At 40.8% G+C, this 27879-nt stretch overlaps 2 protein-coding genes across 4 annotated transcripts; one reads left to right on the top strand and one right to left on the bottom strand.

Moving 5' to 3' along the window:
• Positions 1-198: 198 nt before the first annotated feature.
• LOC145903850 (uncharacterized) lies at positions 199-20206 on the bottom strand. Of its 3 annotated transcripts, none has more exons than XM_082992019.1 (47): positions 18696-20206; positions 18554-18595; positions 18025-18109; positions 17800-17960; positions 16427-16617; positions 15451-15580; positions 15316-15378; positions 14825-14957; positions 14462-14612; positions 14044-14174; positions 13772-13898; positions 13613-13708; positions 13343-13554; positions 13128-13179; positions 12748-12972; positions 12348-12401; positions 11567-11665; positions 11471-11506; positions 11366-11410; positions 9306-9413; positions 8914-9066; positions 8783-8857; positions 8180-8395; positions 7241-7294; positions 7015-7122; positions 6710-6808; positions 6481-6534; positions 6277-6321; positions 5880-6029; positions 5556-5609; positions 5333-5494; positions 5153-5251; positions 4983-5093; positions 4866-4919; positions 4727-4753; positions 4572-4631; positions 3974-4027; positions 3801-3908; positions 3688-3741; positions 3432-3539; positions 3267-3374; positions 2968-3012; positions 2800-2907; positions 2607-2732; positions 2030-2419; positions 1074-1299; positions 199-791 (listed from the first exon to the last, which is right to left on the bottom strand). In XM_082992019.1, exons 1-47 carry the CDS (start codon positions 18778-18780, stop codon positions 577-579), a joined length of 5289 nt encoding a protein of 1762 aa, XP_082848145.1. In that variant the 5' UTR covers positions 18781-20206; the 3' UTR covers positions 199-576. The 3 variants fall into 3 exon arrangements, with proteins under 3 accessions (XP_082848145.1, XP_082848146.1, XP_082848147.1); XM_082992020.1 differs by having other exon boundaries at positions 15331-15378; XM_082992021.1 differs by lacking the exon at positions 18554-18595.
• Positions 20207-22743: 2537 nt separating this feature from the next.
• LOC145902656 (mitochondrial fission regulator 2-like) lies at positions 22744-27728 on the top strand. The gene is made up of 9 exons (XM_082990707.1): positions 22744-22889; positions 23688-23776; positions 24156-24254; positions 24473-24531; positions 25315-25470; positions 25690-25892; positions 26210-26301; positions 26622-26823; positions 27100-27728. Exons 1-9 carry the CDS (start codon positions 22851-22853, stop codon positions 27145-27147), a joined length of 987 nt encoding a protein of 328 aa, XP_082846833.1. The 5' UTR covers positions 22744-22850; the 3' UTR covers positions 27148-27728.
• The last annotated feature ends 151 nt before the right edge of the window (positions 27729-27879 follow it).

Genomic DNA, 27879 nt, shown 5'->3' with positions numbered 1-27879 from the left:
TATTAAAAAGGAAATTAATTAAGCACTGGAAGTTTGGAATAAACTTAAAGCATTTCACTAATTACCTCCAATATTTGAGCTCAAACTACATTCAAGTCCCAAAAATAACCTGAAACTCAACCCAAGCTTTGAGTTCTCCAACTCCAAACTAAATCTGAAAGAGACTCAAAGCCTTTTCTGTCGATCCAAGCACTCAAGCACATTTTCAGCTGTTTGTTAAAAATTTTCACGAACGCGAAATAAAGCGACTTTGGTATGAACTCAGGGTCTAAAAAACGCGCGATCACCGAAAAGCTGTAAAATGCTGAAACAACGAGAGCAAGAATGGCATCACAAAGAGACAAAAACCAACAGAACAGCGACGCGCGCGCTGATGTCAACAAACTGCGTGTTAATGCGCGATGACGTCACTTCCGGCACGCACTGCGAAGTCATGAGAAGCGGCCGTTTCCGCGACCTATAGCGCCGCTGTGCGGTTGTCGCGAAGCACAGTAAATGCGTCGCCAGTGGGCGCAATAATTTAAACAGACACCGCGGTCGTTAATTGGCTAGAATGTGTAGTCACGTAACAGGCAGCTATGTATTGGATGGGCCTTTATAGTTTGACGCAGGCGCAGGTATAAGCGCCTGTGCCGCTCTGGTTCCAGCCGCGTAACACACGCCAAGGTCACAAACACCTTTGGCACCGGGTGACCCAGACGCCCCTGCAGGGCCCGAAGGTCCAGGTTGGCCGTTGACTCCATCAAGCCCTGGTGGGCCGGGGTTTCCAGCGCCTGGTGGCCCTTCTGGTCCTGAAATAATCAAGTTTGTTGTTACTTAACTTTGTACACATACTTTTACAAACAATTATAATTTTTAAGAGTGTTGAAGCCGAAGGACTAAGGTTGCCACGGTATGCGTAAGAAACTGTAGTATTTTAAACAACAAAAAGGCAACTTTTTGACGAACAGGCCATAAAATTGAAAAAACGTGCAATAAAATTTACCTCAACAAAAACCAGATTTGGCCCGCGGGCCGCAGTTGGGCCATCTTTGAAATAAACTTTAAAAAATCATATTGTGTCCTACTCATACCTGGGGTTCCTCTTTTACCCCTGGCACCCCTACGTCCGACGCCAGGGGACCCTCGCGAACCCTTTGATCCACTGGGTCCTGGTCTTCCTGGAGTCCCGGTCGGTCCCAATGGACCCAGCTGCCCTGGTGGGCCAGGTTCTCCTGGCTTTCCGTTCCTTCCAGGGGCGCCAGTGGCCCCACGAACGCCCTGACTTCCTGGGGGGCCAGGACTTCCGATAATTGACTTCTGAAAAGGGAAAATATGGGAAATTTTGTTTATTTTAAACTGTTGAGAATTCCATCGAATGAACGATTTATGGCCAGAGTGTAAGGTGTAACAAATGCACAATACGGTTCGTAAATTTGCCGTGTTTTTAGTAAATGATCAAAGTGGTTATTCATGCGACTTGAAACGTGACGAAACTGGTAAAGAAAGTTTTATTTATATTGAGGTGGTTGCTTAGTGTTTTATTTTGAAAATGTCAGATTCCTGCTATATTGCAACACAACCGTAAAACATTAAACAATGCTCCTTTATAAATTCACAGATGTTTTCCAACTGCATTTCTATTTTCAACTAAAGCAGGTTTCCCAAAGGTGATGGCTTCCTGGGGAGTTATAAGAAATTATTTGAAAGCGGTTTGGATTGTAATTCTAAGAATAAAGAGAGTGTTCTAAACTATTGTCAACATTGTCATGTTAATACGAAACGGGCCAGTCCCTTTATTCTCAGAATTATAAGCAAATCCGTAAACAGTGTTCCTTGGTTTGGTTTGGATTTTTATGTTTCCCGCAGGTTTGAACAAAGCACAGTCGTTTTCCAGGCTGTTATCGGAGTGTTGCGTTTATGTTTCATGCTTTCCTAAACTTTCCATGGAATTCGAACTACGGTGAGCAGCGGGTCTCGGACTTCCAGCGTTAATGTTGGCAGGCCAAGAAGTATGGAAGGTTGTAAACCACTGCACTATGAAACTTACCGGCGCCGGGGTTCGATCCAGCACCCTCGTGACTATCGTTTCAATCAGATCAGGCATTCTCTCATCCAACAAATTGTTCACAGCCTGATTGACGATACGCTTCACTTCATCAGGGCTGACCTGTCTTCCTGGAACCCCATCTTTTCCGGGATTCCCCTTTGCCCCACCACGACCTGACCGCCCGGTGGCGCCTTTGAGTCCATTCAGGCCAGGAGGCCCTTGGTAACCAATAGGGCCTCTCTCGCCATCAAAACCGGGTTCGCCAGGGTCGCCTTTGGGCCCGGAGACACCAGCAGGCCCAGAACTTCCCTTGGAACCTCTGGCCCCACTTTTCCCGGGCTCCCCTCTCTCGCCGTCGGCACCGGGTTCACCTTTGGATCCAAAGTCTCCCTGTGCGATAATGTTTTCGCTTAATATTTCTATCTTTAAGGAAGGCATAAAAATATTACGTTATTTTTTTCAGCGCTTAAATAACACTTCCAATAAATTAATTACTCAAACATTTAATAAACAATTCGTGTTTACTAGTCCATATTTCTGGTTTTGTATCATTATTTTAACAAATAAATGTTAATACCCTGGGCCCAGGGGCACCGATCGGTCCTGGTGGTCCCGGGTCTCCATCGGCGCCCCTACTGCCTTTACTTCCATCAACACCATCATCTCCTTTTGCTCCTGGTTCTCCTGCTGATCCATCTTTTCCCTGAAGGAGAAAAGCATTTACCTCGACACGATGATGTAATTTACGTCATTTTAAGGTTAAGATTTACCGGTTTTCCGGGGTTCCCATTCAATCCATTATCGCCGCGCAGTCCCCTAAGACCGGGGAAACCCCTTTCTCCTGGTTCTCCTGGAGATCCGGGTCTGCCAGAGTCGCCCTACGAGGAAGATATTGTTACGTCACCAATAGTCGTTTTTCCTTACGACGTAATACATACGGGAGGTCCAGAACTTCCAGGTCTTCCATCAATACCAGGTTGTCCCTGTAAGTAAATCACGTCTTTGAAAGTAAGCTCAAATTATCATAAAGAAATTGCGGTTAAATGCAAGGTGTCAAGAATCAAAACTAAAATAAACTCCTTGTAATCCTTTACACATTCGTCATTGGATAATTGTCAGTGTTTTAACGGTGCTGGATTATTAACCACATATATCACCATTAGTCCACTATTATTAGCCTTGGTGGTTTTGACCCTTTTCAAAATTGTAAAATCGATTAGGTTTTTATCCCACTTACAGGTTCTCCTTTAGGTCCAACTTCACCGGGGGTTCCAGGGCGCCCAGTAGATCCGTCGACGCCGTCCAAACCTCGGGGACCAGGCTGGCCGTTGATTCCATCCGTGCCCTGGAAGCAGAATATTTTCTACAAACAGAACTGAAACAAAGTGAGGTAAAATTTTACCCTCGGGCCTTTTCCTCCTTTTATTCCCTTTTCTCCCTCGTTTCCGGGAACTCCCTGTGGCCCCTGTGGACCCAACGGCCCTCGGATTCCAGTGGAACCTTTACCACCCTGCGAAAAATCGAATGAATAATTTTACATGTGAATGAAATACAGTCATTTTTCGGAGATGTTTTTAGAACAACAACATACATCCATATGTAGCCTATAATGTTAGTTATAAACGATTTCAAGTGTAGTGCGAAGCCTAAGTGCTTACTCTCTCGCCAGGTGGTCCAGGCGGCCCCAGTAATCCTGGCATTCCTTGAAATCCCTGGAAAAATAATCTTAATAATTATTCTCGAAACAAAAACATAGAAACAGTCGCCATACCATGTCTCCAATTTCACCTTTAGCCCCTGTGACCCCTACTTCGCCCTTTTGACCTTTGGCCCCGTTCCGACCATCTTCACCAATTCTTCCTGGTTTGCCAGCAGCACCCTGTACGTGTTTTTTATTGTGACGTAATAATGTGACATTGTGACATTGTGACATAATATACTTACTTTTTCGCCTTGCGCACCCAGTCTTCCAGGAGGTCCAGGTCTTCCGTCAGTTCCCTGAAAAGTGCTTGAATCAGATATAAACAACAATTATGACAAAACCTATTATTGTGGCAGTTTCTGATGCTTCCGGCAAGTTTCATGTCCACTAACTTAGGCTTGTATGCATGATTTAAGGTCGGGTTTATGAACAGCTAACATTGCGATAAATGCGCAGTCACATCTGCCCAGGTATGTGTTGACTTTCAACTCAGAAATTTTGCAACATCTGAAGGTCGTTGGCACAGAACCTGACGAGCCGGCGTCACGCATCACTGCGCTTACATGTCACATCAACCAAGGATGGAAAAGCCGATTTTAAATTAGCAACCGGATGGGCTAACAATCACATGAAACCACTCTTCACGCGAATGGTGAGTTTCACATGAATGGATGGGATTTCACGCCGGGTACGTGTGAATGAACAATCACAAAGCGCCACAGTAGGAAATCAATCGATTCGCGCGTATCGATCACCCCTCCCCCCTCTACATCCTGTTCCCGCCGAACCCAACATTACAATGCGGATGTAGCTTCCCACGCTCTCTACAGTGACACCTACCGGCTCTCCATTGAGACCACGTGGCCCTTCTGGTCCCGGCGGACACTCCTCACACTTGTTCTAAAACCAAAAATATTTTACTTTTGTGACGTCAAAAAGGATAATCGCGTTGCGCAATGCAGCAATTAGCAGAAAAACACCAGCGCAGGACGAACCTCTGTTGGAGCTGTGATCACTCGACCCTGAAAAAAGCAAACAATGTGTCCATTATCACGTCACACAGGTAAGACTCTTAAGGGCACGCTTGACCTAGCGTGGTGACAACAACGTCACAATACTGCATTGTTATCTCACCGGTTGGCCAGGTGTTCCTGGGTTGCCAGGCAATCCGTTCCTGCCAGGTAAACCCTTTGAAGAGATATAGTTTAGGAGGTCTTATTGTCAGGCGGTTTTCACCTCAATACAACTTACCCTTGGTCCGACTTCACCTTGTTCGCCTGATTGACCTCTAGGTCCAACAACGAGTTCCGTTTGTCCGTCCCTTCCAGGTGGTCCAGGGGCGCCAATCGGGCCGGACGGACCCTATATACATAGAGTATTTATCAAAAAAACACCAACATAAACCTTCAAGTCGAACTGACCTCAAATCCAGGTGGGCCTGGTGGTCCTGAAGGCCCTGGGTTTCCACGCGTTCCCGGTCGACCATCGGATCCAGGTGGCCCAGGTGGGCCAGTAAGCCCCTGAAGATGCATTTAAACATGTTGAATACAAACTGACGCGATTTGAACTGCGAAAGAACCTCAATGGTGACGTCACAATACCGTGTCGCCGGTGGGACCAACAAGGCCTGGATTTCCCGGCAAACCGCGTTCTCCTGTTTCGCCCTTGAACCCGGCTTCTCCAGGGGGCCCAGCGTCCCCTGTTGATCCTTTGGGTCCTTGGAGTCCAACAGCCCCAGGCTCTCCAGGACGGCCACGTGGACCCTGCCACGATATTGACGATTATAAAAACTCGAAAATGTGAGAAATGTACAAGGGAAACTACCTCCGGCCCTAAAAGCCCTGCAGGTCCGGGAAAACCTCTCTCTCCTCTCTCGCCCTGCAGCAAGTAAAAAATGCAATTTATCGGTTAAAACAGGGGCTCTTAATCAGGGGTGATTCCCACCACGGAGGTCTTTTTTTATTTTATTTTTTAAATTAGTTTCAATTGTCTAAACCATTTACTAATTGCAAGAGCTTAATATCTTTCTTCTTATACAGATATAAACACAATATATACAAACTGCTTTTCCAGTGTGTGGATTTCAGGTTTGAGTATCGGAATACATCGGAATAAAAAGGTTGCATTTGGTTAACATTTCATACCAACCTTTGCACCATCCTGACCGTCCTCTCCATCGACCCCATCTCTACCTTCAGCCCCACTTTCACCCTTTTCACCCTTAGACCCAGCTTCACCCACTTCACCCTTGTGTCCTGGGCGACCTGGAACAGGCTCCGGTGGTTCCATATATTCCGTCTGTGCAATAAATTATTAACCCTCGATGGCGGTGAAGAGTAAATAACAAGATATTCGGAAAACCCCGCATTGTGCGGAGGAAGATAATCTTAATAATATATACCATGTTCTTAAACATTTAAATTCCAGCACAATGTGATGAATTTGGTTTGGTAATGCAGTTACATATGAGCGATGTATTTTGAGCGGAACAAGAAAGTAGTTTGGAGTAAATTAAGTTATAATAAGTAAATGGAACAAACAATACTTTGATTTCTGTGATTCCTGGTTTTCCGGGAGCTCCATTTTCACCCTGTTTCAGGTAATACGAAAACAAAAATTTAAACTAAACAAACTTATCACAAAGTTGTTAGAAAAATACAAGAAAGAAGAAAATAAATCCACAAAAAAATAAGATGCATATTTTGGCGTATTTCTATGTGAATAATATGGGTTTAACATTAGTTTCCACCTTTTCTCCTCTTTCTCCAAGTTCACCCTTTGCTCCAAGAACTCCTGGCTCGCCCTGAGTGAAGAAAATCGGTAAAATCCCTTGATAATAAATAAGGAATTAAGTAATAGATTATTAGACCCAAAAATGTTCAAATAGGCAAAGGTTTCACATTGCATGTGATAACACGTGACTTTAAAATTGCGTGTATTTTATCGAAGATCTCGAAAGCAAAGAGTGGAAATCCTACCTTGGGTCCAACATCACCGGGAAATCCCCTCGGGCCAATGTCTCCGGGAATCCCCTTTGCACCCTTGGTCCCGTCCTCCCCAGGTTCGCCGTCCAAACCCTGGAGAGCAACCAAAAAAGCTGATTTAAAATTATTTAAAATTATCACTTGGACAATGTACATTGGTACTTAAACACATTTCACAAGTTACAGCAAAGACTTGATCCCTAAAGTGGACAGAGTCACATGATGCCTATGTGGCGAAAATTAAATTCCACATTCCACACGTCAACGTTAGCTACAACTCTGAATATTCATCATCTTACGTCATCACCGGGCACCCCAGGTTCTCCCGCGATCCCTGGAGGTCCAAGGGGTCCTCTGGGCCCTTCGGGGCCGGGTGATCCTTGTTTCCCGGGACTTCCATCAATACCCTTGAACATAAAGTATGATGGTTATTATTTCTATGTGTATATTATTATTTCTATGTGTAACTTATTATTTCTATGTGTATATTATTATTTCTATGTGTATATTGTGTAAACGACTTACATCCAGTCCAGGTTGTCCTTCAGCTCCCTCATCACCCCTTGGTCCGACGTCACCCTGAGAACAAACATTTCGTCAGTTCAAAATAAACTTGTCTTTAGGTAATTAGTGGTTAGATAAAGTGTTACAGAATGTCCTTTTTTTGTTGAGATTTTTCTACAACCCCGAACAGACGTGTGTCCTGGTTATTTTGATTTGAAACACATGGATTAATATTTTTACCGGCCTTAGAATAAAAAGAAACATCCAGAATGTTTACAATGAACCTCACATGCAGACGTTTCAGTTATAACTCCGACATTCTTAACCCCTAGTGTTTATCTCATACAACCAATACACATGCAATTTCGAAACTTAGGTGAGGATTTGTAACGGATTGTTTGAGAAAGTTATTGAAGCAATTTCACGCTTTGCCCTGTCTGGAAAAATGTTGCATCAGCGCAATTGCCACCAAGCTTGGTTAGAAACCTGGTCAACTATACATGACTTAGTTTACCAATAAAGCACTCCAGCGGGCAGACAGGTCAAGTAGAGCTTATCTTATTGCACTCAAACTATGTTTGCAGTTATTCAAGGTCACGCCCGATCACTTCCAACATAACAAAGGAATCCATCACACGGTGGTTTTAAAACATGACGACGTCTCGAAGCAGAAATGATTGATGAAAAAATAACAAAGTTTCAAAACATCTTTTAATGACATGAACATGCGCCCAGGTTAGAGAGCGAGACGGGTGTTTAGAAGCAGTGTTAAGTGAAATATTGTATATCTCGTTGATTTATGATCAATATGTTACTTCATTCACCAGAGCTAGACATAGAGCAAACAAAATAAGCTGAGAATTTTAAAAATTATCGGATTCCGATCACACAGCCATGAAATAAAGCGTGAAAAATCGTGAGAAGTTTATCATTGTTGAGAAGAAGTATCGAAATTCTTACCTTGTCCCCATTCTTTCCATCCACGCCATCTTTCCCGTCATCCCCGTCCTTCCCATCTTTTCCGGGTTCTCCCTTCATCCCAGTCTCCCCGACTTCACCCTGGGGTCCGCGTTCACCCACTTCACCCCTGGGGCCTTCTTCACCCCTCTCTCCATCCTTCCCAGGTTCCCCTTTGGCCCCATCTTTACCGTTCTTGCCGGTGCTTCCCACCTCACCCTGGACAACAACGGGAAACAATAAAATAACTAAACACTTATTGGAACGTAATGACTTCTGTTGTAGAACATGAGGATCTGGGCCACACATCACATATGCTGTCCTGGTGATCACTGTCCTTTCCGTAATATTACACACGCAAAGTACTTGCTTCAATACTGGTCAGTCTGACATAACATACGAAAATATATTTTGCCCTATGGTATTTTAAAGGAAGTACTTTGTGTGTAAGCGAAACATCGGTTTTTATTTTAACATTGAATCATATTTCTCTGACAGTCAACACAAAGTGTGTTTTCCGACTTTGCCAGGAGGGATTGCCTGTGGTTGTTTTGATAAAAAAATAAAACTCGTTTTGCTTCAGATTAAGATTTCACTGTTTCTTACTTTTCCCCCTTTCGGCCCCGGAACCTCAGACTCGGGTCCAGCTGGTCCTCTTTCGCCAACGGCGCCAATTTCACCCTGGAAACATCATCAGATTTAACACCACCAACGGGGAGAACTCACCACATACTCACCACAAGACCTTGAGGTCCAGGTTCACCCTTGCCCCCATCCTCTCCTTGGGCACCTTTTGGTCCAGTTGGCCCAACGGCACCAATGGCACCCACCGACCCTGTTTCTCCTTTCTGGCCGGTTTCGCCTTTTTCTCCAACGTTACCTTGTGATCCCTGTGAAATAACCATTGCTTTGCATAATTCAAACCATATTGGGGAAAAGGACTTAATATTATCTCATCAGTGCAGTTTGGAAGAAGACATGTCTGTCCGTTTTGGCCGGTAAGATCGTTGCAAGTCACACCAAAGCTGCACTGATGAGACCTATTAGATCGAAACAACGGCCTTGTCTGCAGCTATCAAAACATTATTGGCTCTATCCTTTAACATGAGGGGGAAATAAAGGAATTTACGGGGATCCCTGGGATTCCATCTGTTCCGGGGATTCCATCAGCTCCAGGTTCGCCTTTTGTTCCATCAACTCCATTTTCTCCGGGAATTCCCGGTTCCCCGGTTTCACCCTGAACAAGAATTGCAGCAGATAAATTTAAGTTTCTGGTCATGGTTGAGTGAACGAAGCTCATATGAAGAGTGATTTATACACTGTTGTTGAGTTTGTTCCGATCAGTAAAATGTTGAACAATATTTTGATTTCTTAGCTCAGGTATTTCGTTATGTAACAACTCATTGTGAGCATTAGGATGAGATAACAAACTAGTCAGACCGAATAAACTTATTTTTTATGAAAAAAACATACTAAACATCCCATTGTCATTAAACCCGGTAATTGGTTAAAATCTGAGAAATATTTTACGAAGTTTCTATCCAGATTCATTTGCAACAAACTTTGTGCTCATGACAGGTGTGTAATTATCACATAGTTGGCAAGCTTGACATTGATAACCTTAAGAGTCCGATGTTAATCTTGTTCATACATGATAACGATCAGGCGCTGAAAACTAGACTTTGTTGAGTGAAAAAAATTCTTCTCTACCCTCCATACACACGTGGCAATGATTGAATCCGGCTTCGATACCAACTTATTTTATTGACTATAACCAATTAGAGGGTGCAGAAGTTGCATGTACGGACGAACGGCTTGTACGGACGAACGGCTTGTACGGAAATTTAAGCACCATTTTAGGAACATTTTTTTATTTATGTTGCCAAATAAACCAAAAGTTGTGCATCAACATTTTCCAACATAGATATAAAGGAAAATATTCTGCTGGGTTATAACCCTAAGAAAACTTAACGAATTAAACACTTTTATTCTCAGAATTATGAGTAAATCTGTGAGCGTCGTTGTTCCTAAAAACGTCGATTCCGATAATATTTTCATTAAAACTTAACAAATTTACAATATGCCTGCTGGAAGCTGCAATAGTTAAACCATTAGTTCTGTTGCGAATTTGGGGAAGGTTTCTGTCATATTTCATCCTTTACTCAAACGTGACAAAGTTTTCAACAGAAACGATGGAAGGGTTGAAGTTTTGAGCTAATAAGGATTGTCTGAAACGTGACGCTCTTGTTGATTGTTTTCGAGCGCTAACAAGCTTCGCGGCGAAGTAGTTATGTCCGGAGTAAAAATATCGCTTCTCCTCCGCGCGCCCATATAAGTAAATGGAACGCGGTCGAAGCCGCGATGCGAAAAACCACAAAATAAAGCTGAAAACCCGCAAATAGCTGAAGTGCACGACGCGCCGAGGTTTGGTGGAGAAGATGAAAGACGTGTAACCGGAGATAATTGCAATCCGACTTGCTTACTGCCAATTTGCGGCTTGACTTCTGTGCGAATGGCCAGGGTCGGTTGAAAAAATCACCCAAAGGGGGAACAGATCCAACCATGGGTTGAAAATATATTTATTTCCGGAACACTGACGTCATTCCTTGCTAAAGTTAGTGTTCACAAAATGCGCAACAATACATCAAAATCAACTTTAATCAGAACAGACTTAAAAAGTGAATCACTGATTTAAAATCCTCTCCATTGCTGAAATGTACTGGGGGTAGTAAATAATGACGTGAGATCTTGCGAAATATAGAAGAAAAATTACAAATATCATCAGAACTTTCTTAAAATCGCAACTTTCTTTGTCTTTTCTTCGTTCCCGTAGATTTAACTCGGCGCTTTTTGTTGTATGATTGTTTGTAACCCTTAAGTAGGAATACCAAATTTATGCTGGGCATTTTCAGCAAACAGTCACAATTTGCATTGCTGCAAGTTAACGTTTTATTGCATGAGCTATATTGTGACGTCATTGTCGAATTTTATTGGGTGACAATGAAAAAGGAATTATTTATCCAAACGTGAGATTGCAGACCAACGGCATTTTGCGGCACGAAAAAGATACCGTGACGTTAAACTAACCGGCAGCGTGGTAAGGGAGGCAGTCTATGGTTGGATGTACGCAGACGTTTCGAACACGCCTGTGCTCATCATGTTTTTAAATATAACGAAAACTTTTCTCACCTTTTCTCCGGGTTCTCCGTCATTTCCCGCTCTCCCTCTCGGCCCCTTTAAATGTTTGTGTTAAAAAATATCAGCCACAGAAAATAACTTAATGACGTCACTCACCCTCCTCCCAGTCTGCCCATCTACACCCGGGATTCCCTGCGCATAATGACGTAACAATAATATCCATTGTTTACAACAACAATCAAAATCACTTACGTCTACTCCGTCAGCGCCGGCCAGACCCGGCGGTCCCTGAGGCCCAATTTCGCCCGCAGCCCCCTCCGCACCGTCGTTCCCGGGTGGTCCTTGAATTCCCTGTAAGACGCAAATCACGTGATAAGCCGCAAATCACGTGGTTGGCGACATATCATTTGTTAAGTGGAGGTGATTTGTTGAGACGTGTGGTTTGCCGGGTAGCTTTGAAGCAAATTCGAGTAATTTCGAAAATATGAGGTTATAACAGGGGTGAGGATGATAGAGATAAGATTAATCCCCGCCTCGCGTTTGTGACGAAATAATAAAGGTTTGGGTCAGACCGAGAACAGGTGTTCAATATTGTTGGGCGTGTTAAGCGTGCACAATCCATTGCATACCTAAGTAAGGGCCGGTTTTAAGTTGAAACGGAGGCCATATAAAGTCACGCCGCTTGCCGCCACATTGTCAACCTGCTTGTCTACCCAGAAAGCCCTGCATTCTCTTCATCATCACCTTAACTTAATGTTGACAATAATCCGACGTATATCTGACAGTTACTGGACGTTTGTGTTCATTATAAGTTGCGCGTAACCTGCCGAGTTGGCCATGTTGTTGTTTTGGGATTACGAAGGTCAAGATATGTTATCTTTAATCCTAATTTGAGTTATTTGCTGACGAACGATTTTTGAAACACGCTTGAGTTGTGAGGCCATATTTTGACAAATGTTTTCAATCAAAGCAAAATTCCAAAATTATACACGATTTTTAGTCATAATACATAAATACAGCAAAATAAACTTACGTCAATTCCGTTAATTCCATCCGTCCCGTTAAAACCTCTTTCTCCTTGGTCACCCTGAAAACTCCTTTGTTAATTACAAATCCGATAATTTTAAGGTATTTTTTTGAAACGAAATCTACCTTTTCCCAACCAACACCACTTGTATTAGCGCGACACAGGTGGAATCTTTACTTAATTTCAAAATGTTAAAAAAATTAGTTTAAGTTCGAACCTAATTCTTGTTTTGCTGAAAAAGGCATCTGTAGGTCTTAATCAAATAAAATCTTTTAGGAAAAAATACTTTAAACACACGAATTCCTCGTTGGAAAACTTCATTCGGTGTCAAGCACGGCACTTCTATGATCCAAGATTACCACGATCAAGAATAAATTATACCCAGGGGGATTCCAAATTCACCCACCTGTTCACCCTTGTCTCCAGCTGGACACACGCAGGCCGCCAGGCCGTCCTCGGGCCCCGCGGCCTCCTCGATGATATTGGGTCGTTTCTCGTTGCTCGTTTGGCGACTAAAGTTGCCTTGTCCAAATAAGGGGTTTTGGGAATCCCCCGTGTAGATAGGGGGTCCACCTTCGGCGGGGGAGGGCGTGGTCTCTTCATTATGCAAAAGTCCCTCGGGGGTGATTTCCTGTTAGTTATAAGATTTGTTTGTTTATTTATTTTTTAATTATTCGGTGCTTTTCAATGACCAACGAAACTGTTTAAATTACCCAAATAAATTTTATTGCAGAAAATTCACCGTTAATTAACAGCATTAAAACCGATACCATGGAAAAATCTTACCTTAGGTTCTTCTGGTAATTCACCACTTGGAATGATTGGAGTGGTCGTTTCTCTGTAAGCATGAAATCAGTGGTTAAGATAACATTTCTGAGGGTAATTCAACATTTACGGAAGTGAAGAATATTTTTTGGGTGTGCGTTTGGCCACGTGTGTTAACGGAAATATTATTAACACAGAATATGTTGACGTCACTTGATATAACCTAAAAATCATACTTAGGTTTTGCTGGTTCCTGTGTTGTTGTTGTAGGTTTCTGTGTTGTTGTTGTAGGTTTCTGTGTTGTTGTTGTAGGTTTCTGTGTTGTTGTAGTTTTTTTCGTTGTTGTTGTTCTTTTGGTCGTGGTAGTCAGAATCGTTGTAGTTTTTGGTGTTGTTGGTGTTGTTGTTGTTGTGGATGGAATTTCGTTTTCACCGCCAATAGGAGGACACTGCAAAACATATTCGGTATCTAAAATATCCTTTGTGACGTCACAAAAGCTTTGTTACGTCTCCTGCGCTTCTTCCGGGCAACTCGCAACATCCAAGTTCAACGTCATCCGCAGATTCAATTTCGCAATAAAGTCGGATTTTTTGAATATCGAACTGAAAAAACAGAACGACCGAATTACTCACAGTGAAAGGACAATTATGACGTCACACACGCACCTCGGCAGGAGTGTCTCGCCGCGTTCTTCCGAGATAGGTGGATCCCCCAATTCCGATTTCATTAGCTTTGAATCTCATTCTTCGCGTTCCAATCTTTTCGCAATCAATGAACAACGTCACAGAACCACTACAAACAATGCAGTTGCGTCATAATGGTGTGGCCAAACTGTCATGGATAAACAATATTAATGCGTATTTTCTAATCACGTTTTTTAGACCAAATTAACTTTGCTAATGACGTAACAAATCCACATAAATGACGAAATATTGACCTGTTAATGTGCATCAGGATCTTGTGAAACTTGTTATCGAACAATTTCTTCACTGACGAATATTTTTTGCCCTTGAACTTGCTGGAGGTCACACGACCGTCGATACCAAGTGCCAGGAAATCGAGGGATTTCTGCAACAAAGGAATCGAACATCGATATTGTTAACTTTAGAACGAGTTTATGGTCACGTGACCAGGTCCGCACGAACATTGTTGTGTTGCATGGATGCCACGAAACAGATTTGTCGATGGACTCAAATCGATAAATGGGATTTATGTTCATGTTTCATTTGTATTGTGTCTATTTCTGTCGAATGGAACAGAGAATGCGTACATGAATCGGCATTTTTTCGTCCCACAGAACAGTAAAGAATTGAACTTTAAATCTCATGACATAGAAATCGTAGTTGGCAACTGACATGTTTTGGGTTGAGTCTTATGTTGAGTTGCTCTTTTCCGCCACCATCGACCACCTTCATCAAACTCCAAATACCTCTGGATGATTTCTCAGTCAACCGGAAAACAGATACAAACGCGTATTGATCGGGAAGACCTTTGCCGAATATTTCGCTGTAAAAGTACATAAACTCACATATATGATTTCTATGAAATATTTTTACTCAAAATCCAAACTTTAACAACTAACTTCCGCAATAACAACGAACTGTTTACTCCACATATCGCCTTAAAAGCGACGCATGACAAAGACCATTGTTATTTCTAAATAGTCTTTGTGCCGCCCGTCAAAACATCAATCCATATTCCAGGTTATGTTGACAAACCTTGTCAAAACTTTGGGACTGCCAGAGACTCTGTAAGCCACAAGTCCATTTGCCGAACCATCCACCTCTGCAACACCACCAGATGACGACTTTGAGCGTTCTTCAAGGTCAAAAGCTGACACAAGGTCGAATCCTAAAGTGTTTCGTTTGAAAAGTTGAAAACGTGCCAAGGGTGTATAAGAATCTAGTTTCATGCAAGCTACAAAGGGTTAGGAAAGAACAAGGAAAGAGTGTTATTGCGAGCAATTGATTGGTTACATGATTGGCAAACCTACCTTAAGTCGCTCCCTCGATGATGACGTCACGCGATCATTGCTTGTGACGTCACTAGATACTTACAAGCGCATAAAAATCAACGCACCCAAAATCAAGATAAAGAAAACCGGGAAACCACCATCAGGTCGTTGACGTCATGCAAATCTGTGGAAGTGATGTCATGCACTACGTAATTACGAGGTTACTGTGCGAAAGATTAGTGCATGCTGGCTTGCCTGGGGTAACTTCACCTTTCACCGTTTCACCGCCAGCCATCCCTAGATCCGGACAGATCGCGTCTGAAACAAACAAAAAAGAACGTCGGTCTTTGTTCGCTAACAGGTGCGTTCACTGTTCCGTCACAAACTCACCGACGCAAATAATCTGTCTCAGTGATTCTCGAATTCGTTCAATGGCTTCGAAATCATCGACTTGGAAGACGTGCCGAGAATCTGGGTCCGAGGCAATCTCCTGCAATTCCTCCACAACTGCGGTGCTCACCTGTTTATGACGTAAACATGCTAATGTTTGTGTCGTAACAATGCACCGCTCGACGTGAAACCGCGCTGTAACGTTAGCTCAGTCTTGAGTTGCTTCACAAATAATTGCGTGACAGTGAAGAGTGAGAGATTCTATTTACTTTGCCCCGACCATCACAAGTTAAATGTGGGAACCACTCTTTGTTACAATAACTGCTCCGTTATTTCCTCGTGAAAATAAAGGTTTGTGTCAATAAAGGTTGTGGACTGTTGCGTCAACATTTGTTTTTTTTTACAAAAGCTTTTGTTGAGGAGTTGTTTCCTGTCGGTTGGGCGAACAGAATGTTTTTATCCCCTGCTAGAAAACAAGTTTTCAACAGAACGTAATTTTCGGCTTGAGTTTTTATGTACTTTGAACTGCGCATAGCCCCAGGAAATGTTGGAATTACAGGCTTAAGCCGACGTAAGCATCGAATGGCAATATTTTAAAAGTGTCGCGTTACGTCATATAAGGTTAAGAGTGATTCCGGTCTTTCGTCGGAAAGATCTTGTACCAAGTATTTCTCTGTGACTTGTTTAAAATACTTCCCATCAATTTAACGACATTCTTTGTTATAACAGACCTATGCAAATAGTTGACTTAGCTATGCCTCATGGTTAACAGGACGAAATGTGAAGCAGAGTATTCTTTCCTTTGTCTAATACAAATCATAGCTTTTTCAATATAATTCTTGTATCTCCATTTCTTGCCTATTGCAAGAAGAATTTTTGTGTTGCAACTTCACAGGAACACATGAAGGATGATTAAACAATTGGGAACACAAAGTGACCGAAGTTTTGTGCAAGAAATAAAAAAATTGTTTTTTACCCCGACGGCGTAAAGTTGAATTCCATCATTCTGAGCTTCTTCGGATGGGTTAAAGACGTTATCCTGAGCTCTCCCGTCTGTTAGAACGATCGCCAACCGGTTGTATCCCTCCTCAATGTCCCTCGCTCCCCATTCGACCGTAAACGACTTCTCGTACATGAATCGGATCGCTTTACCCGTTCTCGTGTTACCTGATTGTAACGAGACAATGCAATGGCGTTTTTCAGTGGCCGGAAGCGTTTTAAGGCAAGACGCGGCTCTTTTCGCGTTCGAAATAAACCGCGCAGACGTAAACGCAGTTAATATGTTTGTTGCCGCTCTGTGACGTAACAATGCCGACCAAGAACAAGGCCTGGAAGCGCGCGGCTTCGAAGAGCCATGATATATGGAGAGTTTTATTGCACATTCCTGAAGTACGCTGGGCGGACAGTTTATCTCCTATATACACAGTAATAAGCACGTTCCCTCGCAGCAACGTTTCAAATTGAAGTCCTACAAGCGACCATTAACCTTCGAGTGTTGATTATAAGCGCCACTCTCAGTTCCGCTATGTGACTTAACAATGACCATTATGCGGTCATTTACATTTTCCTGAAATCTTGAGAGTCGGATGCCACAGTTTTAGTTGAAACACAACTGGAATATGTAGCAACGTTGCAAATATTTAGGTCGCGGCTTAATTTCAATATTTATGTAAAATTGCGCCTGATATCCAAGTTATAAAAGACGGAATTCGTCGAAAAATGTCGGAATTTTCCACTATATGTCTGGCATTTTTAAATACACACGATCCTGTACTTATGTGTTCGCAAATATGTTTGAAAAGTTGCGTTTTATGCAAATTTACCAAACATTAAAACTTTGTTCGAATTACTTGGTATAATGTAAGGCTTTTCTGACAAAAAAGAAAAAACTAGTTCGGACGACGTTTCGGTCGTTATTCAACTGACCTTCATCAGGATTTGTTCGATTTAGTTCAAGGTGAACACCTCACGGACCCTCGGAGAAAAAATGCTACTTTTTGCATAAATTTTAATATGACAATTTTATGTCAGGGGTGCAACTTAAACAGGAATGTCTGCCATATTGGTTCCAAACCATCCACCCCGTGCCAAATATATGTGTGGTCTTTATTGGGGGTGATGTCTTAAAACTTGTTCGCAAAAAGCTTGTCTGAACGCTGTTGCATTTAAAACAACAGACATTGTGCTCACATTCTAGGTGGAAGTCAGTCAACGTGACATTGTTAAACCACGTATGTCATGTGTTGTCCAACCCTCACATGGAGATGCATGACAACGGACGGGTGGGGTTAAATTCGGCGAAAATTCCACTTCTTGCAAAAAAGCATTTCAAGTACAACCATAACTTACCTTCCAAGTAAGTGATATTGTGAACAGCCCTCATCAGTTGGTTCTTCTCCGTATGCTCGTTGAGGGCGATGGCCATCGACGCGTCGTCGGAATAAACTACAACCCCAACGTGGGTACGATTGGGCCCCACATCGAATGAACCCACCAGGTCTGAGACCCACCTGCAATATAATACCCTGTGAGAAATCAACAACCCGTGACCGAAACCACTGACCCGTAACTTACTTTCGTACTCGGTCGAAATCTTCGAGTCCAACACTACTCGATGCGTCGAGCACAAAAACTAGGTCATAATACACCGTTCTGCAACCTGTTATGACGTAACAATATGTTTGTTAAACCACATGACTGTATTTGGGCAAGGCATGCGACGCAGAGAGGTCTCTAAAGAAAAATAAGCCCGTACAGGGCCGGATTAAGCGGGCTTTGTTACAAAACAGTGTATTTTGTGAAAGGTCGCAAATATTTCGTGCAACTTCTATACTTCCTACGTCACTACTTTGGAAAGTTACAATTAGTGCTTTCATGACGTCACCAGCGAACTGGTCATGCGTTCAAACCAATCAAAAGAGTCCACTCGTGATTTGTCCACGTCATCTTCACACACGTAATTTATCAAGCACTGTGAGTTAACTGTAATCAATTGATGACGTCATGCGACAGACGACCATCATGCAAAACTCGAATCAAAAATCGACCAATCATCGGTCATGCCAGCGTGATCACGTGACCACTCACGAAATTATGACGTCACCTCCGTTTCCAATGTTTTCTTCGCCGTTTCGTTTCCTGTTCTCTGATACATTATACCAGCAGTGCTTGATAAATAGCCAATCAAACACTGACACGTCACAAAGAGACTCTCCTATTAGCGGGATATTATCGACATAACTTACCCTTCCGGTTGTCGGCGGTCTGTTGCGTCACCGCCTGTGATGTCATGATGGCCAAAACGGCAGCGAGGTTCCATAACGAGGCCATGATGGTCGTCGACAGGTGCTCTACACTTCTCGGTTAACCAACATCTTGCCACAAAGTTTATCTGCAACAAAGAGAAGTTGTCGCATTCCGACACCACGGCTGTGTTATGGGCGCCTCCGGTCATGCGTGACGGAGAGGAAACCGTTGTGAAGTGTAGAGCTCGTCGCGAACTCATGGCTAAATTAAAACCCCTCAAAACACCCTCCAAGCCTTACTAAGCCACAATTGAACTTGCCGCGAAAAATCAACTCTATACGCGCTTGTATGATGTCATAACCCCCGAAATATAGTGAATTGTTGAGGCAGACGGCGCGAACTTGGTCGGTTTCGGCCAATTAGCAACGGCCAATCTATCTTTCTCGCGAACCTGTTTCGGCCCCACAACCAATTATGGCGTTCACTTAATACCGCCAGCTAATCTGCTTAACGCCTCAATCCATGACTCCATATATCTTGCTCACGTTAGCGTAGACCTGGAATTCCAATCAATTATGTTGATCGCGATAATCGCGCGACGCGACGCGCTACAGTCGCCAATCGATCCGAATTCTCTGCATAACTTTCCGCCTTGAATCTGTACATCAACACTTCTATCCAAAATATCCAGGCACCTCAGATGTTTTATATTTATCGAAAAAAACTTTTTTCGTCAAATAAATTTTTCGCATTTTTCCCTCCTTCAAGCTTCGCCTGTCAACTGTTACATTGGGCAGTCTCTGTGATGTCACAATGCGCTTTGTCCGCTAAGCCGAAGCCCCTTTTTGGGGTGGGCACCAGTCAGACAAAGAGACCAAAGCTAAGCCGTAAGTCAACCGAAGTTTTAGCTGACGAAATTGCAATTTCGATCGCTTTATCGTCGAACAAATCCCCCTTTGTTTGCTCACAATCCCAGCCAACAACTGGCGAGCATCAAACAACAAGCACCTTCATTACGTAACAGAGCAAACATAAGTATTTTATTGTCAAATAGCAATGTGTTTTATGTGACAGATAAAGTGCGCTAAGTTTCATTCCATGTTACTCGGGGTAAGCTTTGAGGTGTTTACAGCAGCCGCTCATTTTGTCGAAAATAATAGGATGATTGCAACAAAGGTCCCATGTTAGGCCACGTCGGGTCAATATTGTAAGAATCGCAAACTCTTTCTTTCCCCGCAAGGTGTTAATAATTGTTTAAAATCGCAAGCAAATAAACAGGCAAGCGAAAAAGCACCAACTTTCTGGTGTGCGCGTCTCAAGGATTCCACTCTAGCAAACCCTTGTTTTGATTCCAGAACTAAAACAACATCGGTGCTTAGTCAACACCGAGGCGAAATTAAAAGCGTTCCGCCATACATTTTGTGATTTTAACTGTCGCTTTCACCCTGGCTGACTTTCGAAGCATCTCTACACGGTGTTACCTCCTAGGCTGTAATATTCATCAACTGTTTTTCTCTTGCCGCCTGAGATATTCTCATTACAGCCAGAACGCGTAGCTTAAACTTCACCGTTGGCTGAGCTCGCTTTAACTATTTTTAGAACCGATCTTATCTGCTCAACAGAACAACTTTATATCGCCATCTGACGGAAGGAAATTAAATGAACAATTCATCAACTCAATTTCACCAAAGGTTATATTGACTGGTTCATAATATTAAAATTCTGACACCATCTTAGCACTTAAATAATTGGAACTCCTGTAATTTGAAAATAATCTGATCATACAAACCCACTCTTACAAAATATCATCTACATTATAAGTCCACAGTTTTAGTGAGACTTGGACAACTGTATGGTAGCCTAGTTATAATTCTCAGATAATTTTGATAAACTTATCTGACGCAAGTTCAAATTTAATTTTAATTTCAACGAAAAGCGCTACTTTATCCAACGGCGGTTTTATTCGGTTTTCACAATCACAAAACATGACTTGTTATCCAGGTATAAATCGGTTTCATTCACATTCTGATATAATGTAACTCCGACATAATATGAACTGAACTTGACTTTAAATGTCAGTTGCTCTATTCTTTTTCTAATCAAGAAATCTATTCAACACTAATTTTATTTCTGATCTAAATAAGAAAAAAGGCCAGAGAAGCTCCAATTTTAATTCTAATTCAATAAAAAAGACTACTAAATTTTAGTTGCCAAAGTTTGCTTTCAGTAAAACCTCCAAGAACAGAAATGATTAGGCGTTGAAATACACGAAAACGTTGTAGTCGAGGTAGTTTTTAGCTTGAGGCATAGGAGGTAAGTGTCTCGTGGTCGTCTGCGGTTCGGCGGTAATTAGACACTAGCCAAAAACACAGCTGCCGAATATACAATGGACTTTTGTTTATATTCGATTTGAATCAACATCATATTTTTCATTCTCTTGAATGGAAAGCGATGTCAAAACCAAAGAAAAAAAACATCTTTCTATTTGCATGGAAATTAACTCAAATGTTATTCAACGTCATTAAGTAGGAATAAAAAATGCCCTTTATGCTTATAAAAGTTTAGTTTTGATTTTCTTTCAAATTTGTATGTGGATAGATTCGGTTATAAACCTTTGTGGATAGTTTGATAAAAGTTACCTTTTGCTAAATTTTCCGCTTGACTGACTATCGTGTTGGAGTCGAAAAGTTTTGTGTTTGGCTTTTGTTTTATGTTCTGTTTTTTTACAAGCGGGAAGCGCATATGTGAACTTTCGAATTAAGCAAGTAGTGTATTAAAACATGTTCACACCTCTTTCATTTTATAGAAGTTTGTATATTTGCCAGCCGGGACGTCGGTTGTGTTAATTTAATGTTTCAAAATAGTTGCGAAGGTGAATTCTATTTCTAGTTAACTGACTCCATATTTGTTGGTGGAATGAAAATATGGAATACGTCAAATCAAAGCATGCTTATTTTGCGCCAAAAAACTAGGCATAGATGAACAATATACATAAGAAATAAAATGGCATGGGCACTGATAAAACCATAAACTTAGGAACATAACTGACGGTTTTGTAAATCTTCAATACAAACAAAATAACCAATGCAATAGTTGAGAATCTCATGATACAGACATGTCTATTGTTGTACTACAATCATTTTCAGTGTAAAATGCAGGCTAGCAAAATGGTACGGTGAAGTAATTGTTGCGATTAGAAGACGAACAGCAGGCCACTGGCTATTATTGTAGTACAACGATCCAAACATCTGTATCATGAAATTCTTGACTAACGCATTGGCTTTTTTGTTTGTATTGAAGAAAAAAACCGTAAAGTCTATGGAGTATGTAAAGGTGATTTCCTCACGGAGAATCAAGAAGATGATAGGTTGCAACAGGTTGCATGTGACCGAAAGTGACCATCTGGCCGCGCTGGTCAAAGCAAATCTAAACGTTTTTAAATTTATCAAAGACACACAACAAAATTTGAAGTAGCGGATTTTTGTCCAATGATGGTTTACTCCAATGTGTTTTCCACAAACCGGTTGAAACTTTTGCAAGGAGGGGAATATACATCTAATAATTTGTGCTTTGTTGTATGGCTGTCTATCGTGAGACGATGTCAACCGAAATAAGCAAGGATTTTATTGTCTTTAACATCAAAAATGTTATTTTGTCATGTTCAGGTCTTGATCCTTTTTGTCATGTTCAGGTCTCCACCATAGGATGGGGGAAAACTATTTCTAGTTTTCATATTTACCGGGACTGCAGCTGTAGAACAATTGAAACAGTTTTGTGTTTAGGTCTGTTGTTTATTAAGTTCAGTTCATTCATATTGGCAATATCTGATTATCGGTACCACTTGCTATGTTGTACTATTTGTGATTGACGCATAGTGGCTTCTAAATTTTGTGAGAAATCCTTGGGTGGACGTCACCCACTCTACTTCCCAAGACAAGGCGGCTTATTAATGAGGACAAAAGTGAATTATCATGGAATAAGTTAATAAACAACATTTTAATACTATTGTGATTGCTTTACTTATCATGTGTTGTGCTTTGTAGGTGGTTTTTGGTAGGTTTTAGAGCAAGATTTTAGGTTTTCTGATCACCATGTTTAAATGATTACCTCAATATTGAAACTCCATCATAAAAAACATTTTTGAAAAAAAAAACATGGACATAATTTCTCCTGACAGTGAAGACATGAACCAGGTAATCAATGTTTTTATTTGATTAGGTTTTGTAGATAAAACATTTTCAACAATTTTTGTGTTTTGTTTGCTTTCTCTTTAACAAAACAACATTGTGCATGTAATCAACCGTTTAATCAATACTCTGTTCTAACCTTCTGAAATTCCAACTATTAATAGCATGTTTGCCTTGCTGACAGACATGCGTTGTTCAAATACTAACGTTAATTATCAACATGCACTGCAAGGTTACCTCAAACACATTTCATCTCTATTATTGATTTTCATATCCAAACCCACAAATATTTCACCATAATACTGTGTGGATAAGAAAGAATAATTGCTTTAACTGTGTTGCATGATAAATTACTATTAACAAAGATACCCACTTTCATGTGAAAGAAATTTCTTGGGACGGGTAAAGTTTGTGCAGACTGTGTCGATTAAAATTATTTTTTATGAATTTTCTGTAAACAAACACCAACTTTTTAATTTTTTTGCCACTTTCAGTGGCAGCTTTGGTGTGTTGGTTGGGTGCCAGGATGTGGCCGTTATTTGGCAATTTGTCAAAAGACTGCTTGATAATGTCAGCAACTTGTAGATCATTCATCTCGCATTGCTAAAGTTGCATTTATTTTACGTAATTTGTACAGTATTTTGTTTATTGCTTTTAATTAAAAGGTGACAGGGTCTGTTTTGTACTCACATTCCACAACCGGTTTTGGCTTGCAGTGTTGGGGAAAATTTACTTGGTATTCTATATATAGATGTATACATATTTCAACAGTGAAAGTGTTAACATTAAACTTTATGTTACCAGGCAAAAGTGGACGTTAAATCTGGGATGTGTCGAAGCATTGTCCGAAGAATTGGTTCAACTCTCCCATTATCAAACACACAAAGACCAAGGTACATTGTGGCATACTGGACTAAAACAGTGTATTGCAAAATTATGTAGGATTCTTCATGTCAACCTCATATTCATATATTATATCAACTTTCATGTCTATGTGTATTTTATTAACAGATGTGGTAATTGTTAATATGTGTATCTGAAACAAGACATAATATACGGGGTTTGCCAACAGTCCACACTGATTGCATCAAAATATTTGGGTGTTTTTTGCTTGCCATCTTGTTTTTTGGTTAATTGGGGGACACAGGCCTTCGTCTACTACCGTCCTGGCAGCCACAGTGAAAACCACTGTCAATAACTGTCATCAAATGTCACATTATTTTTGACTGTACAGCAGCCAGCTAACAACAAATATGCTTCATGTTTCTGTAGGTTTGAGCTGCTCCCAAATGGTGCCAGATTGATCGACAACGAACAAAGAACTTTATTTTCTCTTTCTGACATTTGTCAGCTTGTTGAAATACCAGATGTGTGAGTTTATAACTTCACAAACTTTATGTCAAATGTTGTTGTAAATCTAAAAAAAAATAAACATTAGAGTTTATACATATATTTATAAATATACATGTGTGCATTTTGTCATGGCAATATGTTTTTCATTTTTTCCGCTTAATCTTTAACAAATGGTTATGATTAATGTAGTTATTTCTGCATTCATTCAATTGCTTCAACAAGTTTATTCTTTGCAGAAGAATCAGTTATTCCAGATCTTCTCCAAACTTGAAAGCAGATGCAGAGGATTGCACAGGTTTTAAAGATTTTCTGTCAGTTTTAATTATTCGTTACCTTTAGTTTAAAAAGTTAGACTACTACCCATGCTGTGTATTATATAGTATGCGTCTAGCTTATGTAAACCACAGAGCTATTTAACAGAAATTTAATGTCTTAAAAGCATTGGATAATATTTACTTGTATATATTACGGTTGAATAACACAGGGCACACATGCCAATTTGGTAGACCATTTGTTTATTACACATGTGCTGATGTGCGATGCTTCAGATAATAATTTAATCTCTAAATGCATTTGAAAATCCAACAATGTTAATTTAAAACAAAAGAATTTTTCCACTCTTGGGCCGACATGTTTTGAGATATCTTTTAAAAAAATCACACCAAGTATTTTGCACTGAATAGATGGCACGCAACAAATATGTAATTCCAGGGTTTGGCACATTGGTGTATATTATATATTCTGACTGTCCTTTTCGAATGCCTTTGAAACCAGACTGTTTCTTTCTGTCAGATAAACAGAGGAGGCTCACTGTATAATTTAATCAAATATAAATTCTGTTGTTGTTTTACTGTTGCTGCCAGGTATATTGTTTTTCAACTAATCTGTTCTTGTGGTACAATTTACCTATATTACATTTTTGTTTGCCACATTTTGTCTGCTTTTTAACTAGGATTTATCATAGTAGTGTGCACATAGACATGTAAGAAACGTACATGAACATATACATTTGATGATGTCAGAAGATCAGATTTATTTAAATACATGTTCTGTTGATATAATAAAATTTCCACCTTAGGAAACTCATCAGCTTTCACAACTTCAACGATGTCTTCACTGCCACAAGATGAGATGGTGACAAAAATATCGGCACTAGAAGACGAATTGTCGCAACTTCGCTCACAAATTGCGATGCTCGTTTCCAACCAAACTCAGAATAGACAATCGGACACGTGTAAGTTTGTGGTGCATTGCACACTTTTACATTTCAATAATAATTTTTTTTTACCCACTCAGTTAAAAGGCTTACGCAGATGTGACAAATGGAAATAAATTCTGTAGTGCGCCTTTAAACATAAAAATTTACCAACTTACTGAAGTCCTGTTTGGAACTCATTTGTTTGATGAATTTTATGTTTGTCCAATATTCAGACATGAAAGTGTTTTGTTTTAGTGTCAGCCAGTTTTAACTCCACAATGAGTGGGGCTGGGGAACCAGCATCAACTTCAACCCCTATAAAAGCCCCACCTGCAGCCCCCTTGATCCCCCCACCCCCTCCATTTATTCCTCCCCCTCCTCCACTGACGTTTCCGGTGCCTCAACCAACCAAGGGAAATGATGTTTTTGAATTAATTAAACGACGAAAGGAAGCCAGGGTGAGTTTTTTGGTCCAATAAAAATAGTTGAAATAATTTTTTTTTAAATTGTGTTTGGAAAACCTTAAATATTTCTGTAAGGTTCTGCTAAAAAACAAGGTGTCCTGCCTGCTTTGTGCATCGATAAACGCAAGATGCACAGAAAAACTGTACATAAATAGACTTATCCAAGCAACAAAATCTATATTCTAATAGATACAGACCTCTTGCTTTGCTCTACCTGTGACAGTAGAATTTACCTGAAATAGGAAAACATTCAGACAGTTGTTTTGTCGAATTTGTTTCCACAATTAGTTAATATATGTTTTGTGTTTTAGGGTGAGACAATTTCAGCGAAACCTAAACCTTCTTTATCAATGGCTGATGTTTTGAAGGATCTCCACAAAGTAAAGCTTAAATCTGTATCAAGGTATGCAGTGTTTCGCAAAAGTTTTTGTATGCACTCTCTCTAATGTTACCAAAATATTGTTTTTTAGTAAATAATACAAATTACACGTTTTAGCACTTGCTGTATGACAACTTTGTAATTTCACAGAATCTGTCCTTCTGACACAAAAGTGTTTTTTGTATTTCCACAAAATCAATGACAATAGTCATGCTCTCCAATATATGCTGATGTGTGCAGGTAAAGTTTAACTCACCATACTCTGAGCATTGACCACTAGGTCTTTGGTGCAAAACAAACAAACCATTTTGAATTACTGGAATAACCACTTTTTCAATGCTCAGATCTCCTGGAGGAACTCCGATGAACAAAAAATTTCCTCGCAAGGAAAATCAGCCGACCGATGCAGTCGACTTCATCGCTGCCGCCCTGCGTAAAAAGTTTGCTCATAGAAACACTAACACAGATTCACCGGATAACAACACAGACCTGGGTTTGAAACGGACTCCAGTTCGGGATAAGGAATGGGAAGACTCACCACCAAAGGTCACCAGAGAGCATAAAAAATAAAGTTTGACCTAAAAGCACAAAATACTTAGCAGTTTTGCATCTCTTTGAAATTTAAAAAACCGGAATTAATTTTTTTTAAGTACCTTCCCAGGTTGCAATGGATTAAAAATATTTAGGCAACATAAGCTTTAACCTTGCCTAAATTAAACGTAAGACATTTATTTTGGATAACATATGTTGAATTGTTGTGGATTTGAAAAGTTTTCTTTACTTAAAATGATGACTTAATGAAATCCTGTTATATTTGTGCAGTTTGGGCAGCATTTGCTGAAGAAACGAACGAACACGGTCCCTGCCTAAGGGAAACCTCCACCACAAGTTTTACCTGTTGTGACGTCATCCTCATCTTCCGTTCCACTCCATTGATCATATTTTTCCATTGTTCTTGTGCATTGCAGCGGAACTACCGTGGGGTGCTTTTATTGTTGCTGCCAGTGCAGAATATTTTATCGTCAATAAACTTGCTTGCACCAACTTGGGGTGGTAATTTTAAAACCATTTTTCAAACTGTGCGTCGCCTTGACTTTTCAAGGGCATCTCGTAACATTTAAATAAGGAATTATCGGAACAAATCTTACTGAAAGTGAGTCGGAAGTGCCGTGAATTTTTCGGGCCGCAGCAAGCGAAAATGTTAGAGGCTGATTTATGGTCAACTGGTTCAATATGTGTACCAACAATTAAAAAGCACGCATACCTCTTGCAACTAATTGCAACCTGTGCAGGGAGATGGGACGATAAAACTGTCATTCTAATTTTTAAGCTGTTTGCTAACCTATTTTTTTGCAACAACCAGCAACTAAATGACAAACTGACAGGAAATGTCAAAAACTGCCCGGAATTAGTGCTCGGTTATAGGCTTACTGTAATAACCATAAACCGAGTCAAATCGTTTGTGATTCGGATTCGGTTTCGGTTTAAGTTTTCAAAGTTTCTTTAAATCTTAACCCAGCGGTTGAGGTTTTTACCTTAACAAACAACCTTCTCACGAGCAAAAGCGTTCTGTCCGGGTCCGGCAATTTCATCTGTATTATT

This window comes from Ascidia mentula, chromosome 5, assembly GCF_947561715.1.
Source record: "Ascidia mentula chromosome 5, kaAscMent1.1, whole genome shotgun sequence".
Classification (NCBI taxonomy): Eukaryota; Metazoa; Chordata; class Ascidiacea; order Phlebobranchia; family Ascidiidae; genus Ascidia; species Ascidia mentula.
Note: the sequence above shows the minus strand (reverse complement) of the source record. Positions and strands in the feature narration are given on the sequence as shown.